This window comes from Sceloporus undulatus, chromosome 1, assembly GCF_019175285.1.
Source record: "Sceloporus undulatus isolate JIND9_A2432 ecotype Alabama chromosome 1, SceUnd_v1.1, whole genome shotgun sequence".
NCBI lineage: Eukaryota > Metazoa > Chordata > Lepidosauria > Squamata > Phrynosomatidae > Sceloporus > Sceloporus undulatus.
In genome coordinates this window covers 263,096,236-263,113,948 of record NC_056522.1, presented here as the reverse complement: position 1 = coordinate 263,113,948, position 17,713 = coordinate 263,096,236, and the positions used below count along the sequence as shown (strand labels likewise).

At 38.3% G+C, this 17,713-nt stretch overlaps 1 protein-coding gene across 1 annotated transcript in view; it reads left to right on the top strand.

Moving 5' to 3' along the window:
* LMNTD2 (lamin tail domain containing 2) overlaps nucleotides 1-17,713 on the top strand; it is an 89,139-nt gene that overhangs the window by 24,350 nt on the left and 47,076 nt on the right. The window contains exons 5-6 of the mRNA XM_042445203.1: nucleotides 8,323-8,421; nucleotides 10,496-10,608. Of these exons, the coding sequence (XP_042301137.1) occupies nucleotides 8,323-8,421; nucleotides 10,496-10,608 (212 nt within the window). The remainder of the gene's footprint in view (nucleotides 1-8,322; nucleotides 8,422-10,495; nucleotides 10,609-17,713) is intronic.

The window sequence follows — 17,713 nt, the reverse complement described above, 5'->3', positions numbered from 1 at the left end:
AATTATACATTAAAATCACAATAGCAATATCCAACTAGCATAAGATGTTTACAACAAAGATAATAATGGTGAGGGGGAGGAAGGAGGCTACAAAGGGAGAAAATTAGGGGAAAGCTGTTTGGAATAGGAAGGTTTTTAATTCCTTCCTGAACCGCTCAAGGGAGGTGGCCGAGCGGAGCTCACTGGGAAGTGCGTTCCAGAGCAAAGGAGCCGAGATGGAATAGGCTCTACGCGATGTTGTGGCGTATTTAGAATCTGGGACTGTCAACAAGTGCTTCCCAGCTGATCTGAGTGTGCGGGGCGGATTATATGGGGAGAGGCGGTTCTCCAAGTACCCTGGGCCCAAGCCATTTAGGGCTTTATAGGTGATAACCAACACCTTGTATTGCACCCGGAAGCTAATAGGCAGCCAATGTAGATCTTGCAGGATAGGTGTTACATGTCTGGTCCTGGAGCATCCAGTGACCGACCTTGCTGCCAAATTCTGTACTAATTGAAGCTTCCGGGCATGGTACAAAGGTTGCCCCATGTAGAGCGCATTACAGAAATCCAAACGAGATTTGGCGCCAAACCGGACCGGGACCGGGATGGCACCACCCAAACATGGAATGTCCCGCCTACAGGCGGGATATGGCATCCCTAACTGTATATCAAACTGTGAAAGACAGGGGAGGAGTCTCCTAAGTGGTTCAGGGTACCAAACCATTGGTGAGCAGGCAGTATTATATCAGCATTGCCCTTGTAAACTACCCCCCTCCCCCAGATGCCTTCCATCTTACAGAAATTCCCAGTTTAGGGTGGAAATACAGGACTCATGGCTGTATGAGTGGAATGTCCAAGGGAGCCTTCCCCAGTGTTATGCTTTTCAGATGCATTGGACTGCAATTCCAAAGTGTGTGTGGGGGGGTTACTTTTTGGACTACAACTCTCACACTTGCTTCACCAGTATGATCACTGATCCTGCTAGCTGGGGCTGCAGGTGGGGGAAAATGAATACCCTGAAGGCACCAAATCACTTTTGAACTTGAAAGTTAAGCAGTTTCAGGCCTATTTAGTTCTAGGAAGGAAGGGAATATCAGATTCAGAGGAAGGCAGTAACAACCACCTCTATGTATTCCTTGCCTAAGAAAACCCTATATGGGATTTTCATAAATTGACAGCCAGTTTGAAGGTACAGTACTTGGGCATGCATGCACTTGTGCCCATGCATACACACAGAGAGAATGACGGAGCACCTAAAAATGGAAACGTTCAAAGCACTGATCATTTTTAAACTAGGACCTTGACAGCGGAAATTGATGGTAGTTTCAGCCAAAATATCCAGAGGAAACTACATCAGGAAAAGCTGAAATAACTCAAATTAGTAAAAGTGTGGAGTATATGCACAGCAAGGCCCCATTATTAATAATGATCCATGTTCAGGTGAGAGTAAGTCAAACTTGAGAAAAAATGTATCACTCCCCTTGCACTAGAATGATACTAACACAACTTGAAGAAATAATACAGCTTAACACCACTTTAACTTCCCTGGTTCAATGCCATGCAATTCTAGGAACTGTAGTTTGTTGTGGCACCAGAACTCTCTGTCAGAGAAGGCTAAATGTCTCACAAAACAACAGTTCCCAGAAATCCATAGCAATGAACCATGACAGTTAGAATGGTGTCAAATTTAATTATTTCTGCAATGTGGATGCAGCCATAAATGGCTCTTTCTGTCACAATGAGTGGCTCCAGTTAGGAAGCAACAAGCATAGCTACAGTTAGCAAATGAGTGAGTTGCCCATGTAGGCAGTTTGTGCTCCCTGTGTGCGAACAAACAGCCGAGCAGACATTAGTTAAGTTCTGAATTACCCCCTCCTCACTCAAAGAACTGGAATCCCAAAGGGGCAAAGCAAAACTGGCAAAACTCCAGTGCTATTAGGGAAAACTGCTTGTGGGATTGCAGCCATGGCATGTCCAGCAGGCATCTCTCTTTCCCGCCTGTAATCCAGGACATGATAGAAAGTATGGCCATGAAATGGAGCAAGGGGAAATCCATTGTGTTGGTTTTGTGCTGAAATCCACTGTGCTACTTACCTTCCTCTTCAAGTCATATGTAAATTTGTAAGTACAAAGCTCTGCTCAGAAAATAATCTACTAAAAAGTTATCCAGACAAAACTTGCCTATTTCATCTGTGCAGTGAAAATACTTATGAATTAGATCTCGTTCTCTCTCTCTCTCTCTCTCTCTCTCACACACACACACAAACACACACACACACACACATCCATCCAAAACCCACATGGCTCAGGTTAGTAATTCTATGCTTTGCTAATTCACAGAGAAAATAAATTAATCTGGGACAGCCTTCATCAACCTGCCATTTTCCCAAAATGTTGAGTATAGCTCCCATCACCCCCAGTCAAGCAAGAATAAACATAACGTATGTCTCAAAGACATATGTCACAATGATTCCTCATAGCACACTTTTTCTGTGATTAAAAGGGAAATTGCGCAAGAATTTATTTATTTATTTTAAGTATTTCTGTATCGCCTCCCGGCCCACAAGGACTCCCAAGGTGATGAACAAATAAAAACCAATTAAGACAATACAAAGTTTAAAACATTTTAAAAACACATTAGGTTACTTTTTAAAGATGCCTAAAAACAGGGTGAAACAATCCTAGGTTCCTCTTCTAATGTCAGCAAGCAGGAGAACATGAGCAGACAGATCTATTTGATCAACAAGAACAGAGAAATGGACGGGAACAGAGCTACAATCCATTCTAGGCCTTATTTATATCCATTTATGGGATTTACTTGATGGCTTTTCAAAAGAAATGAACAATATATTAGTCAGTATACTTAAATAGTCATATTTAAAACCAGCCCATTTGTTTAGAACAATTATTCATGTATTAATTGTGTCTCTATGTCAATAAATAAATAAATAAATAGTGGTTGTACTGAGATCTTTTGGAAATAGGGCAGGGCAGAAATACGTCAATTAACTTATTAATAAAAATGAACAATTCCATTGTTTTAGTTCAGAAGGAGATGCAAAATATTGTTATTATTCAAGTTAAGCTTTTGGAGTCTGACTGGGCAGAGGTGCAAATATTTCTGTCTGGTTTATAAGCAGAGCAACATCATGAGGCCAGTCCTTGTTTATCTATCTTATACAGTATGTAAGCAGTCAAGGCAGAGGAACAATGACCCATCTAAAGACACTTTGAACCCCATTGCTCAACTGAACTGGAATAGGAATTCTGGAGGAAGTATTGGATTTATACAATTGTGTTTTGCATGTGTTGTCTCAGGGTGCTTTTAGAGCATGGGAAAGCAGAGAGGCCACCATCACTCAGTGGTAGTATACATGTTTTGCATGCATAGAGGGCCTGGGTTCAGCTCCCTGATAAAGACTCTTGAGCTTCAGTACCACCAGCTGCAGCAGGTGGCACTGGGCTGAAAAATAGTCTGATTCAGAACAAGGCAGAACAAATTAATTCAAACCATATTTTCTGCTTTCTCTGGCTACATATTAGGTTGGTTATGGCATCTTTCGCTTCAAAAGCAAATGCCTTACCACTGTGACCTGTTTCATCTAAAAGCAAGGGTTAGAATCAAGTGGGCTTCCATATCTTGTTTGACTGCAATCAAACTTCCCCCCTTGATAACATACCCAATGGTGGGAATTTCAGTCCAACAAGTTCTGGAGAATGGCGTGATTCCCACCTGTAGTCTAAACCTTTCTTGACTTAACATGTGCTCCTCATTCTCTAGAGCCCTAAGACAACTTGTTCTCAGCAACTCCCTCTTTCTTGCCCTCTCTCACACTTTGTATTGGTATTAGTATTCTTTACCCCTCCCTCCTGCCTTCTCTCCACATTACATGAGATGGTGGTTGCTATCCATCCAGTTCGGTCAATTTTAAAGTAGAAAACACAATTGCAAGATCTGACCATTAGAGGGTGCACACTGTCCATCATATGTTTTATCTTTCACCCCTTCTTTTGAGAAAACTGAGAAGTTCAGGGTGTTAGATATTTCTTAGTATGTTCACATATGTTCCATGAATCCTTGTTTGTTTCACTGTATAATATGCCTCATTAAAAATACTTTTGGTTTTTAAGCAGACAAAAATACAGATAACTCTAGTCACATGATGGTTAGGAAAAATATGAACTTGAGTATTTATTGCTTTTAAAAATAGTCAAGCCTGAACTCGCACTAGAAACCAAAATGACTAAACTGAGACTATTGTAGTTTGAACATATTATGAGATGATGTGACTCATAGGAAAAGATTATAATGAGTGGAAAGCAGTAGTAAAAGTAGGCAGTGGGGAGATGACACTGCAACTGGATTGATTCAGTCAAGGTCTTGAATTTGCAAGACCTGAGTAAGGCTGTTGATGATCAGGGACCTTGGAGCATTCACAGGATGATCACAAGTCAAAGGCGACTTGATGATGAACAAAAATAATAATGTCATATTTTACTGAATGATGATACCTCATCCTGCACCATATAATTTATTTTCAGCTGCAGCTAAGTAAGCCTTTTTTCTCTGACGTAGCTCATGTCCTGAAGTGACCAGACATTATCTTTGACATATTTTTCCCCCTGCCTCTTATAGTAGACTTTCCTTCTACTTCTGCCTCCCCCTTCCTCCTCCCAAAAGTAGAGAAATGTATTTTGTTCCATTGTGGTTTTTAAAAAGCTTTTAAATTTTTTTAAAAGGAGATCTACATTTTTAAATTTTTAATGGTCCCGGACTAAGGATTATTCCTAGTGCCACTTCCTCAGTGCCACTCTAAAGCATATACACCAGGACGGATAGGTGACCAGAAGGCAGGTTACCTGAGAAGATTGGCCATGTGTGGAAAGAACATGTTCGGTACTATGGACTATTTTTAAAGGAAATAACACAGAACTCTTAATATTAAGTTTGTTCAATTCAACTGCAATTTATGGTGACCCTATCCTAAGGTTTTGTTGGCAAGATTTACTCAGAGGGGACTTGCCTTTGCCTTCCTCTGAGGCTAAGAGTGTGTAAAGAGTTTCCATTACTAAGCAGGGAATTGAACTCTGGTCTCCTGGAGTTCTAGTCCCATATTCAGAAGCACAGTTTTGGTTGCTGCATTCACTGCTTGAAAAGGATAGGAAAATGGCAGCTAAAAATTATCACATCTTCCTTGTAAGGAACACATTGTGCATTCATAAGGATGGCATCTTGCCTCTGAATACCTGCCTTGGGTCGGTAGTGGGCTGGATGAGGGAAAACAAGCTCAAGTTGAATCCAGAGAAAATGGACATACTAGTGATAGGTACCCCTGGTCCAGGGAAGGAGATTTGCCACCTGGTCCTGGACGGGGTCATACTTTCCCTGAAGGATGAGGTTCACAGCTTAGGTGTGCTCCTGGATTCGTCTTTACAATTGTCATCTCAGGTGGAGGCGATATCCAAATGTGCTTGGTACCAACTTCGATTGATACGCCAGCTGTGTCCCTACCTGGCCCAGAGGGACCTTGACACAGTGGTACATGTGCTAGTAACCTCTCATTTAGATTTCTGTAATGCGCTCTACATGGGGCTACCTTTGTACCAAACCCGGAAGCTTCAGCTGATTAAAAATGCTGCGGCCAGACTGATCACTAAAACATCTAGATCAGAACATATTACACCGATATTAAAATCTCTGCACTGGTTACCGATTAGCTTCCGGGCCCAATACCTTTAAAGCCCTATATGGCTCAGACCCGAGTTACTTGAAGGAACGTCTCTCCCTATACAATCTGCCCCACACACTCAGAACATCTGAAAAGATATTATTAGAGCACCCAAAAATCAGACTGAAATCGACTTATGATAGCACATTTACTGCTGCTGCCCCCAGACTTTGGAACAACCTACCAGAAGAGATTCGTCATATTAACACCCTAAATGCTTTTAAGAAGGCACTTAAGACGGATCTCTTCTGGTGGGCCTATCCATTTGATCCACCATAACTGAACCTAGGTAATACTCTACCTCCATTACTCATATATAGGTATGGATTTGTATCAATTTTATTAAATTTTGTCTTATTGATTGTTGTAATTTTAGCTAAATTTGTGCTTATTGTAATAGTGATTTTATCTGATGTACTCCCGTCTCGATCCATGGGGAGAGGCGGGAAATATAAATAAAGATTTTATTTATTATTATTATTATGTGTGTGTGTAGAATTGGATGAAAAGGGATGTAAAGAAAGGGAATCCTTTGAAGGAGGTAGATTCCTTCTCCAACCCTCTGCAGACCAGATGATTTCAGAGGGTGTAGCCAAGGCCCTGGCAGTGGGTCTCTACAAGCAGCATTGGCTATTGATTCTTTCACTGGGGACCCAGCTTTGCTCTCTTGCCTCTTTCCCCTTCCCCACATAGAAAAAAAAATAGATGACTAAGGTGGGCCACAGCAGAGTTGGGTTTTTAAATTATACATGCTGTGGAAAAAGTGAATTTCAAGAGACCTTTCTCTTTTTCATACTTCTAGAATTAAGGGTGACCCAACAATAGATCAAAGAATGTTCTTCACACATTACTTAATTTTATGGGATTTGCTTTTGTGATGGTCATTATTTTAGAAATGATGACTTTAAAAAGGGATGTGACCTATTCATAGAGGATGTATCTGTCAGTGGCTATTAGCCATGACTTATGCCTCTCAACATAACAACAGGAAAAGACTACTGCCTTTAAAACACCCTGTTTGTGAGCTTCACGGAGGCATCTGATTGTTGCCCAGTATACTAACCTTATATTTGTAAGGGCTGGAAGATGTGTGACTTCCAGTATCCTAAAACAGGCTACTGACCTTATATTTGTAAGGGCTGGAAGATGTTTGGCTTTGTTTCCCATTTTCGTATTCCTGCTATGTATAAGTAATAGATGACTTGAGGAAAGGCAGGATATAAATCAAATGATAAATGACAATGATGGTGATGAATGTTGATGATGAGAAGGTGCCAATGAAGTAGTCCCAATACTTTCATAGACATGTCTGGCAGGGATACAAGAGAGGACCTTCCCAATGGATGCCCTTAGGCTCTGGAACTCCCTTCCTAGGGAGGCTAGACGGAGCATCTCCTTTTGCTATCCTTCTATCAGCAGGCACAAACTTATTAATTCTGAGAGACTTTGGGAGCTGAATATTATTAAAGAAAAACCTTTAATTAGAGTGCTGTAATGTTTTAATGCTGACTTTTTGCATATTTTAACTGTGTTGTGCTTATTTTAATTTGCAAGATGGATTGAGTCACAGTTTTGAGTGGGAAAAGAGGGTATACAATTGATGATGGTGGTGATGATGATGATTATCATCATTGTGGTGGAAATTCCTTTTTGAAATATAAAAACTATAGAAAGATGGAGTCACCTTTGTTAGCCAGAGAGATAGTTTTTAAATAAAGGCTTGGAGTTACTAGAGGAAAGGAATAGTGAGTGCATCTTGACCTAGATGGAAGCTGGCACCAGTAGAAAGACATAACATAAACTACTGAGATAAGGATACATAGTAGACATTCAGAAGCAAGGTTAGAAGGGAAAGCCACTGAATTCCTACAGGAGGGGGTAAATAGTGATGATGCAGTTTTAATGTATGCATGTATTTCTGTTCTGATTGTAAGAATTCTATATGTTTAAATTGTAATTAGCCAATCAGGTGTATTGAAGAAGCCTCTTTGTCTTGAATAATATAAAAAGAGCCATTTTGTCTTGTTCGGGGTTCTCAGCTTTTGGAACTTGAATTCCACTGAGTTCAATGTTTTCCTTTGTCGACAACTGGAAATAAACTTATGGATTTTCAATTATTAGGTCCTCTTGCTAATCCTTTTGCTCTGCAAATCCTAGAAATCTAAGTTTCCTGTTACATATCATCATCATCATCATCATCATCATCATCATCATCATCATCATCATCATTTAACAAGTGATTGCTTCATTCGTGTATACAGCAAAGCATAGCTTCTTAATCTGAAGTCAGTAGTGGTTCCTGAAACCATTCATTTCCATATCTTTTCCCTAAGCAATTTAGTTTGACTGGGAAGGGATGAAAAAAATCAGCCTAAGGGCAGGAACAGGTTACTTTATTGTTCAGCTAAAGTCAGCCCAGGAAACCAAATGCCCTGAGAGCAGTCATAAGGTACATGGTCCAGTTTTGTCACAGGCCTGTGTGCTGGTCTGGAAATCTTCCATTCTCTACTTTGAGCATTCTAAGGAAAGTGCAGAGTTCAAATGAAAGAAATTAATATTAATTTGATGATTACTACCCCTAACATTTTTATTTCCCACTCTTCTTGTGCAGCTCTGGTCAGAAGCAGGAAGCAAGATAACATCCGATACAAGTGATCTAAGGCTTCGGAGAATTCCAAAGCACACCAGCTTTGTTGATGCCTTTCATAAGGTCAGTGGTGCCACAAAAGATCAGCTTCCAGCAGAATACAAAAAAGGGTGAAAAGAAGAGACTTCAGCCTCCAAAACCTACATAACCACAACACTCCCACACAGAACAGCATCACCAGAATCCACCTCAATTAAAGAAAACAGCTTTAGAAGTAATTGCCTTTGGTAAACATACCCAAGTAGCCACTGACGGATACATCCTTTATGAATAGGTCACATCCCTTTTTAAAGTCATCATTTCTAAAATAATGGTTTATGGTTTACTCACATCTGAAGTTTTGGGGCTGGTATTCTTCAGTTCACTGAGATCTGTGAATGAGTGTTTGCAAGGTTCTTCTACTTGCAAATATACCCTATTGAAACTCAAGGGGAAAGCAAGGTGCTGATCAGGTGTTAATGGCCCTGAAATGGTATAGGCAAGCGTTAAAGTGATTTTAGTGGTTGTCAAATCACCAAAACCCTTAAGTTAAAAGATACTGCAGTCCCTAGGTAATGGTTTCCCCCCCTAGAAGACCTTCACTGTAATCTGATAATGCAGAACTCAGCAGCAGCAACCAGTTGAAGGTAACCTCCCCAGTTTTTGTATTTTGTATATGCTACAGTTCATATCACACAATTCTTTTCTGAAAAATTGGGGAGCAGGGTGTGACCTCTGGATCAGTTTGTTTAAAGTTATCTGTAGCAGTATAACAGCAGGCAGTTCCCCCTGTTGTACCAAGGACCAGCACCATACTTTTGATTTCAATTTATGGCAACCCAATGAATAAGAGACCTCCAGGTCAATCTATCATCAATAGCCATGCTCAGATCTTGCAGATTCAGGGCCATGGCTTCCTTGATTGAGTCTGAATTATGGTTATATTTTTGGGTTTTCCCTGAAGTCTTATTGGTATGATTTGGTCATTATATCCTTTGACTACTTTTGCTACATCTTTCGTCACTATTAATTCCAGTCTATTTCTTATTAGACTTCCATTTTCTGTGGAGAATACTGTATTTTTTGTGTGAAATTTACTGTTTTTGATCCAAAATTCTGAATTTTGCACAAATTAAGAATGTTTTACATAATTCTTTTTTGTTAAAATTGGTCCCTAATTTTGAAAAATCTTGGTGAATCTGATCATTTTCTCAATGGTCTTGATGTTATGAAATATCCTTTCTTGTTGAGGATGAGATATATGCAAGTGTTCTTTACATCATTAATCTATACATATATATGAATTCACACATACACAGATACACAACTCACCTAATATAGGACTGCCTTCTACACCATGGAACTGACAGACTATAGCTTTTTTCCAGTCAGTCTTGGTGAGATGTTGCCCAAACTCAAAGGTGTTCCAGCACTGGGTATTACCTGGTGCCAGGGGTGGAATTTCTGGGGGAGGGGAGGGAATGGGAGTTCCGGAGGGTGGGACATCTGCCTTCCGGAGCGGGACTTCCTGGGATGGGAATTTCCCGGAGACAGCTGAAGGCCCGCGAGGGCAGGGGGGGAGAAGAGGAACAGGCACATGCTTGTTCCTCCTCTTCCCTCACCCTCCCGTCTCTCCGCATGCCCTCAAAAATGGCTTTGCATGCCCGGGAGGGCACACATGCTATATGTTCACTACCGTGGGCCTAGATTATCAAAATATCATAATTTAAATTTAAAACATTAATATATTTCTCCTACTGTCTTTCCTCCTCAATGTCCCCTTCCACCATTCATCTTTATTTATTTCCTGTACTTCTCAGCCTCTGAAAATAATCTTTCACTGATTATTATTGGGGTCAAAAAAACCTTTGTGTGTCTATGCCACATTAGAGGCACATGCATGTGCATGTATTCTCACACACATATATTCTTCAAAACAGTCTCCCCCGACCCTGAAAGAAAGAGCAGTGAGCTAAAATGGAAGCCAAGTGAATCTACACAAGACATAAAAGGATGATATACCTGGATTGAAAACCCTTGGTTTTTGCATGAATTTATTAAGCAGACCTCATTGAGGGGCCATAGATTTTGCCTGGCAGATTTATTCTTATCCTACCTACATGGTGTTCATTATTTTCACTGCTTTTCTCTATTTTAGTTTGGGAGTGTAACATTATCAGATGAGGACAAAAAGGAAATCATCAATAAATTAGAAGCATATGCTCTAAAAGCACAATCTTCTGGCACCACAGATGAAAGTTCAACAGAAAGGTAACTGGAGATCACAGGCTTTCTGACAAAAAGCCTGGATGGATGGTGGTAGGGAGAATAGGGTAAATAAAGCAATAATTCTGAGGTAGGTTTCTGCCAAAAATGCAGTTCTTCTACTGAAAATGCAATCCTTCACCTGTCCTAGATAGTTCCCTGGTCACTAGGGTCTCTGTTTTGCTATAGAGAAATCAGTGTTTCATTAAATGGGTGGCTGTCTCAAGTAAAAAACTGTGAATGGCATCCTGTTAGTGACAAATACAAACTTAAGTTGCACTATGCGTGCAGAATGATTTTGTTTGGACAATATACAACATTCATATCCGGCTGATGGTCACGTAATCATTTGATGGGAATGTAAGTTGTGCCTATGGGTAGTGTATTGACGTACACAGAACAGCATGTGAATGCACATTGCCTTTGAGTATTATGCACAATGTGTTTTAAGCCATGCACACTGACCATTGATCCACATATGCTGTGCTACATTGGTGTTCGGTGTAGGGCATGCATACCAAAACTTTGCTACTGGATATTTACACTACCCTGAAGTGATATAGGACCTCAGACTAAGAATGGAGGTGATACTGAATAGGATAGATAGATGAGGGAGACATGTATCCTAGACTTGCACTGTTATTATTATCAATTATTGTTTATTGAAACTGTGCTTTTTCCTTAGGGATACTAGGATGGTGTACAATATAATAAAATGTAATTAAAACAATAAACCCCCCCTCCAAAACATGTTATCAAAACAGATAACAAGGAATAAGGAACTACAGCAATTAAGTTTTTTTATTTGATATTTTTGCTTTTCTTACAAACATAAATACATAAACTGATTACATAACACATTAATCCGACATAAGACATAACTCGAAATGACATGACAACTCATATCGAAACATATCTAAAAACATATAACATGTAACATACAAGCACTTCCCATTGCTCAATTCTTCTACATTTCTTGTAATCGTTATTCTTTGTTTTATCTTAAACCTAAATTTTTATCTATAATGGCCCTTCATCACCATAGAAATTTCCCTTAAATTTTAACACAAAATGATAAGCGCAATCACTGTCTCAGGAAAAATGAATTTTACTTTAGTTTTATAATCATCTAAGTAAACTTATGTTTCGTTTTTCTTCTTAGCCATTCTAGTAAGATCTATAACTTTGCATTTTAACAAGTTCTTGAGTATTTTCTTTTCATCCTTGAATGACTCTACTTTTACCAAACATAATATTCTACCTTATCTAACATTCTCTTCTTATTCATAAATTTACAATGTATAATGCAGACATTCAGATATTAACTGAGCTTTTTCAAATTTGAGAGAGAGAAGATATATTACTTCATAACAATACAATATCTTTCCATCTCCTTTTTATATATATGTAGAACGTTTGCCATTCTTCTTTTATACATTCTTCATTTTTCTCTTTAGTCCAACAAGTTATCCTGTCCATTTCTGCCATTTCCAAAACTTTCATCAGCCATTTTTCTATAGAAGGGGCTTGATTCCGCTTCCAGAATCTTGCATATACAATTCTAGCACATGTAAATAAATAGAACAAAAGTTTGCCATGGTTTTTCCTCATATCACCCTCAAACATACCCAGCAAACATATTTCAGGGGTCAATGGAATTTGAATATTTAGTTCTTTAGTTACTATTTGATATACATTTAACCAGAAATGCTTAGCTATTTCACAAGTCCACCACATGTGGTAGTAGGTCCCTTTTGATTTTTGACACTTCCAACATTCGGGATTGCTATTTTTATATATTCATGCGATTTTCTGCGGGGGGAGGTGCCATCTGTAAATCATCTTATAGACGTTTTCCTTGAGATCTTGACTGACTGTACTCTTTAATCCTTTATTCCAAATATTTTCCCATCTTTCATATGAAATATTGTGTCCCACATTTTGGGCCCACTTTATCATACTATGTCTTATGATCTCATCATCCGTATTCCAACAGAGAATCATTTTATAGAATTTAGCCATAGCCTTTTTCTTTCCTTTTCCTATTATCTCTTCCCATTCAGTTTTTCCTCTTGCTAAACCTGGTTCTACCATATCTAATTTCCATCTTTCTTTCAGTTGTCTAAGCAAATACCAGTGACAATTAATGCCTGACTTCTGTAATTCTTCTTGTGTCTTAAACTCCATTTTCTCTTGTGTATCCTTGGTTATATCTGAATACCTAAGCCACTTTTTTTTCGGGATGCTTTCTCTACCAAAAAAAGCCTCATGTGGGGAACAACTTTGTACAATTTGGTTACACAATCTGGATTTCCACTTTTCCCAAACTTTTAACAATTCTCTTATTCAGATGTGATGTTTGCACTCCTTATGTATTTTATCTTTATTATAGAATAAATAGGCATGGAGCCCAAATCTTAAATTTTCTCCCTCTAGATTCAACAACTGATCATCTTCTAATAATATCCAATCTATTAACCACCAAAGAACTGCTGAAAAATAATATATTTTAAGATCCGGGACCCCTAAGCCCCCTCTAGTTCTATCATCACACATTATTATTTTACTTATTCTGGCTTTCTTCTTGTTCCATATAAATTTCATTATTACATTTTGCCACATATCTAGTGGTTTAAATGTATGTAAAACCGGTATTGTCTGGAACAAAAAGAGAATCTTAGGCAAAACACACATTTGCACAGTAGAAATCTTCCCCATCCATGACAGTTGTATCTTACCTCATCTATCCAAGTCTTTTTCAATTTCTTTCCACACTTTAACATAATTGTTCTGAAATAAATCCGTATTTCTATTTGTCAAGGTAATACCAAGATATTTCACCTTTTTTCCTATTTTAAAACCAGTTTGTTGTTCCAAGTATTTCATGCCTTCTTCACTCAAGTTCTTAGTTATCATGTTAGTCTTATCTCTATTTACTTTGAGTCCCGAGATCTTTTCAAATTCTGAGAGTACGTTGGTCAGGCAATTAATGCTATCTGTAGGATTTTCTAAGATATATACTACATCATCAGCAAAAAGTCTCATTTTATATTCTGTTTTTTAAATTTTCATTCTGTGGATCTGCTTTTCTCCTCGAATGTATTGATTCAATGCTTCCAACACAAATATGAAGAGGAGTGGCGACAGCGGACAGCCTTGCCGTGTTCCTCTTCTTATTTCTTATTCCTCCGATTTACTGTTATTTATTATCAACCTTGCCTTCTGGTTGTTATATATTTCCTGAATCCATTCTTGAAACTGAGACCCTATTTCCATATATTCTAACATATTGAATAATACCTTCCAGTTCACATTATCGAATGCCTTCTCAAAGTCTATAAAGATTAACGCCAACTCTTTATCATTATGTTTCTCATAATATTCAAGTGTGTTTATAATAATACGGATGTTATCTTTAATATGTCTTTTCGGCAAGAAACCTGCTTGATCTTTCCCTATCCATTCCATTAAAGCTTTTTTCAGTCTTTCAGCAAGAATTGTAGAGAAAATTTTATAGTCAGCACTGAGTAAGGATATAGGTCTATAGCTTTTAACATCTCTGGGGTCTTTATTTTCTTTCAAAATTAGTGTGATGTTTGCCTGCTGCCATGTCGCAGGATATTTCTGCTTTCCTATTGCATTCATAGTTGATTTTAATGGGAGAAGTACTTCATCCTCAAATTTCTGGTAGTACTCGATAGGAAATCCACCTTTCCTAATTGCTTCAGTAATTTCGGCTGTTGTTATTGGGGAATTTAACATGTCCTTCTGGTAAGTTTTAAATATTTGCAAGTTTGCTTTCCCTAGGAAGTATTCAATCTCTTTCTTCTGTACATGACTGTCTTTATATAACATTGTATAAAAGTCCTGAAATTCTCTTTTAATTCTTTTTTGATCTGTTGTTCTTCCCAAATCTTTTGTCACTATTTCTGATATTATATTTCTTTCTCTTTGTTTTTTTTTTCAATCTGTATGATAACCAACGGCCAGGTTTGTTTGCATGCTCAAAATACACTTATTTCATGTATCTTATTTTATTCTGAATCTCCTCATTCTCAACTATCTCAATTTGTTTTTTAATAGTTTTGATTTCCTTGATAACAATTTTCTCTGAGGGGTTCCTTTCAAGCTCTTTCTCTTTCTTTTGTAAGTTATCATATAAACAGATTAATTTCTCCTTTCTCTTTCTTTTTTGTATACAGTTTTGTTGAATAAAGAAGCCCCTCATAAATGCTTTTGAAGTTTCCCAGACCGTCGTTATTTCAATGTCATCCTTTATATTTTCCTCAAAAAAAAGTTTCAGGGCCTGTCTTCCTCTTTTTAATATTTCTTCTTTCTGTAAAAGACTTTGGTTTAGTCTCCATGAGTATTCCGACTTTTCTGTTCTTATTACGGCTAAGATAGGACTGTGGTCTGAAATAGTCCTAGGTTCACAATCCATTTTAATCACGTCTTTACATATAGCTTTGGATGCAAACATCATATCGATCCTTGAAAAACTTACGGCGTTCTGAAAAAAAAGTAAAGTCTCTAGAGTTCTTATATTTATGTCTCCATATATCTTGGAGCGCATGTTCTTCTATAAAGTTTTCAAATGCTACTGGTAATTTCCCTTGAGCCTTTTTAATCTTTTTATCTGCTTTTCTATCAAGTTCTGGATTTACTACACCATTCCAATCTCCAATTATCATTGTCTTCTCATAATTCACCTTACATAACTCATCATTCAATTTGTTGTAGAATTGTTCTTTTTGATCCAAGGGTGCGTAAATTCCAACTATCAAATATTTTCCACTTAAAGATGTCCCCTCCACACCTATATACTGTCTTTCATCATCTTTAAATATATTTTTTACATTATATCTGTTATTTACATAGATAACTACCCCGGTTTTTTTCTTAGTATTGGTTGAGATAAACTCTTTACCTAATCTTTTATTGTTCAGAAATCTAAAGTCTTTTCCCCTGATATGCGTTTCTTGGAGACATATTATATCCGCTTTGTGTTTTGCTAGGTAGTGGTTCACCTTCCTACGTTTTTGTGGGGAGTTCAATCCCCTTACATTCCATGATATTATTTTTAAATTCTGCATTTTTGTTTACTTGATTATTAGTTATATCCCTTACCTTACTTCACTTTATTTCTGTTATCTCCTCATTTTCGCTGTGTATTTTTTCCTCCTTTTCTTTATCTTCTCCTTTTTCTTCTTCTGGTTCTGTATCTGATGTTTCAACTGGTTTTTCTCTCTCTTCCTTTTTCTCATCTGCCATTTTCTCTAATTCTTTTTTGTATTTTTTCAAAAATTCCTTCATCTTAATTATGGAGTTTATTCTGAATAATTCTGATTTGTATTTAAATATTACTCCTTCCAATGTGTTCCATCTGTATATAACATCGTTGTTCCTTAGTAGCATCAAAAGGGGTTTGTACTCATTTCGCTTTTCAGAATTCTCAAAGGGATATCTTTTAAAATAATTAGCTCATCCCCTTCTATTTCCAAACTTTGTTCATAATTTAATTGAATGATTTCATCTCTAACTTTCTTCCTTGTAAAATAAATGACTACGTCTCTCGGAAGTCTTTTTTGTTTTGCAATTTTTGAGTTAACACGAAACATTTTACTTATTTCGTGTTCAAATTGTTCTTGCTCTGCTCCTACGTATTCTGCAAGAATTGGTGTGAGGTATTCATATAGATCTTCATTCTCTTTCTCTTTTAATCCTCTGATTTTTATACAGTTCTCCCGTTGCTTCAAATATTGTAGCGCTCTCTCGTCGAGATCCCTTTCATAACTCTTTTCTAAGTCTATAACTTTTTTATTTATTTTTTCAGTTTTGTCTTCAATCTTTTCCATATTTTTCCCATCTGTACAATGTCTTCCGTTGCCTTCCCTAGAGTATCTTTAATGTCCTTCAATTCTGCTCTTATCTCTTGACGTATTTTTGTTTTATTTCTTTCCTCGTTGCATTCATATCCCTTTTCATTGCCTTCATGTCTTCTTTTATCTCATAATAAAGAGTTTTTAATTCCTCTAGGAGGGCCGTTTGTTCCGATGTTCCCGAGTTTGCCCCAAATGATGGTCTTCTGTGTTGACTAGCTTCTATTTTTGCTTTCCTTGTATACATTTTTCTATCTGCCTATACTTTCGCCTCCCTTCCTGGCTGTTTACTGTCATCTTTCAGGTCTTCTTTCACTGATTTTCCCCGCTTGCCTTGGCTTTGTTCCATGTTGAATCTCTTCTACAACTGCTGACTTCTATCTGGCCTTTCTCTATTCTTTCCCCACTAGTCTTCCTCCTCTAGTCCTCCCCTCTGGCCTTGGCTTAGTTCTACGTTGGGCCCCTTCTGCGTCCGCTGCCTTCTTTTTAGCCTTTCTCCATTCCTTCCCCACTAGTTCTCTTTCCCTGATTTTTCAGGTTTGCCTTGACTTCATTCCGCGTTGGATCTCTTCTGTGACTGCTGTCTTTTTTCTAGCCTTTCTCTGTTCCTTCCCCACTAGTCTTTCTTCCCTGGTCCTCCTCTCTAGCCTTTGCTTAGCTCCGTGTTGGGTCCCTTCTGCGTCCCCTGCCTTCTTTTCTGGTCTTTCTCCGTTCCATCCCTGATCCTCTTTCACTGATTTTCCCCACTTGTCTTGGCTTCATTCCGCATTAAATCCCTTCTACAACTGCTGTCTTCTTTCTGGCCTTTCTCTGTTCCTTCCTCTGATCTTCCTCTCTGGCCTTGGCTTCATTCTGCGTTGACTCCCTTCTGCGTCCGCTGCCTTCTTTCTAGCTTTTTTCCGTTCCTTTCCCGCTGGTCCTCTTTCACTGATTTTCTCTACTTGTCTTGGCTTCGTTCTGTTGGTCAGTGTTAGATCTCCTCTGCGACTGCTGTCTTCTTTCTGGCCTTTCTCTGTTCCTTCCTAACTAGTCTCCCTCCTCTGATCTTCCTCTCTGGCCTTGGCTTCATTCTGCGTTGACTCCCTTCTGCGTCCGCTGCCTTCTTTCTAGCTTTTTTCCGTTCCTTTCCCGCTGGTCCTCTTTCACTGATTTTCTCTACTTGTCTTGGCTTCGTTCTGTTGGTCAGTGTTAGATCTCCTCTGCGACTGCTGTCTTCTTTCTGGCCTTTCTCT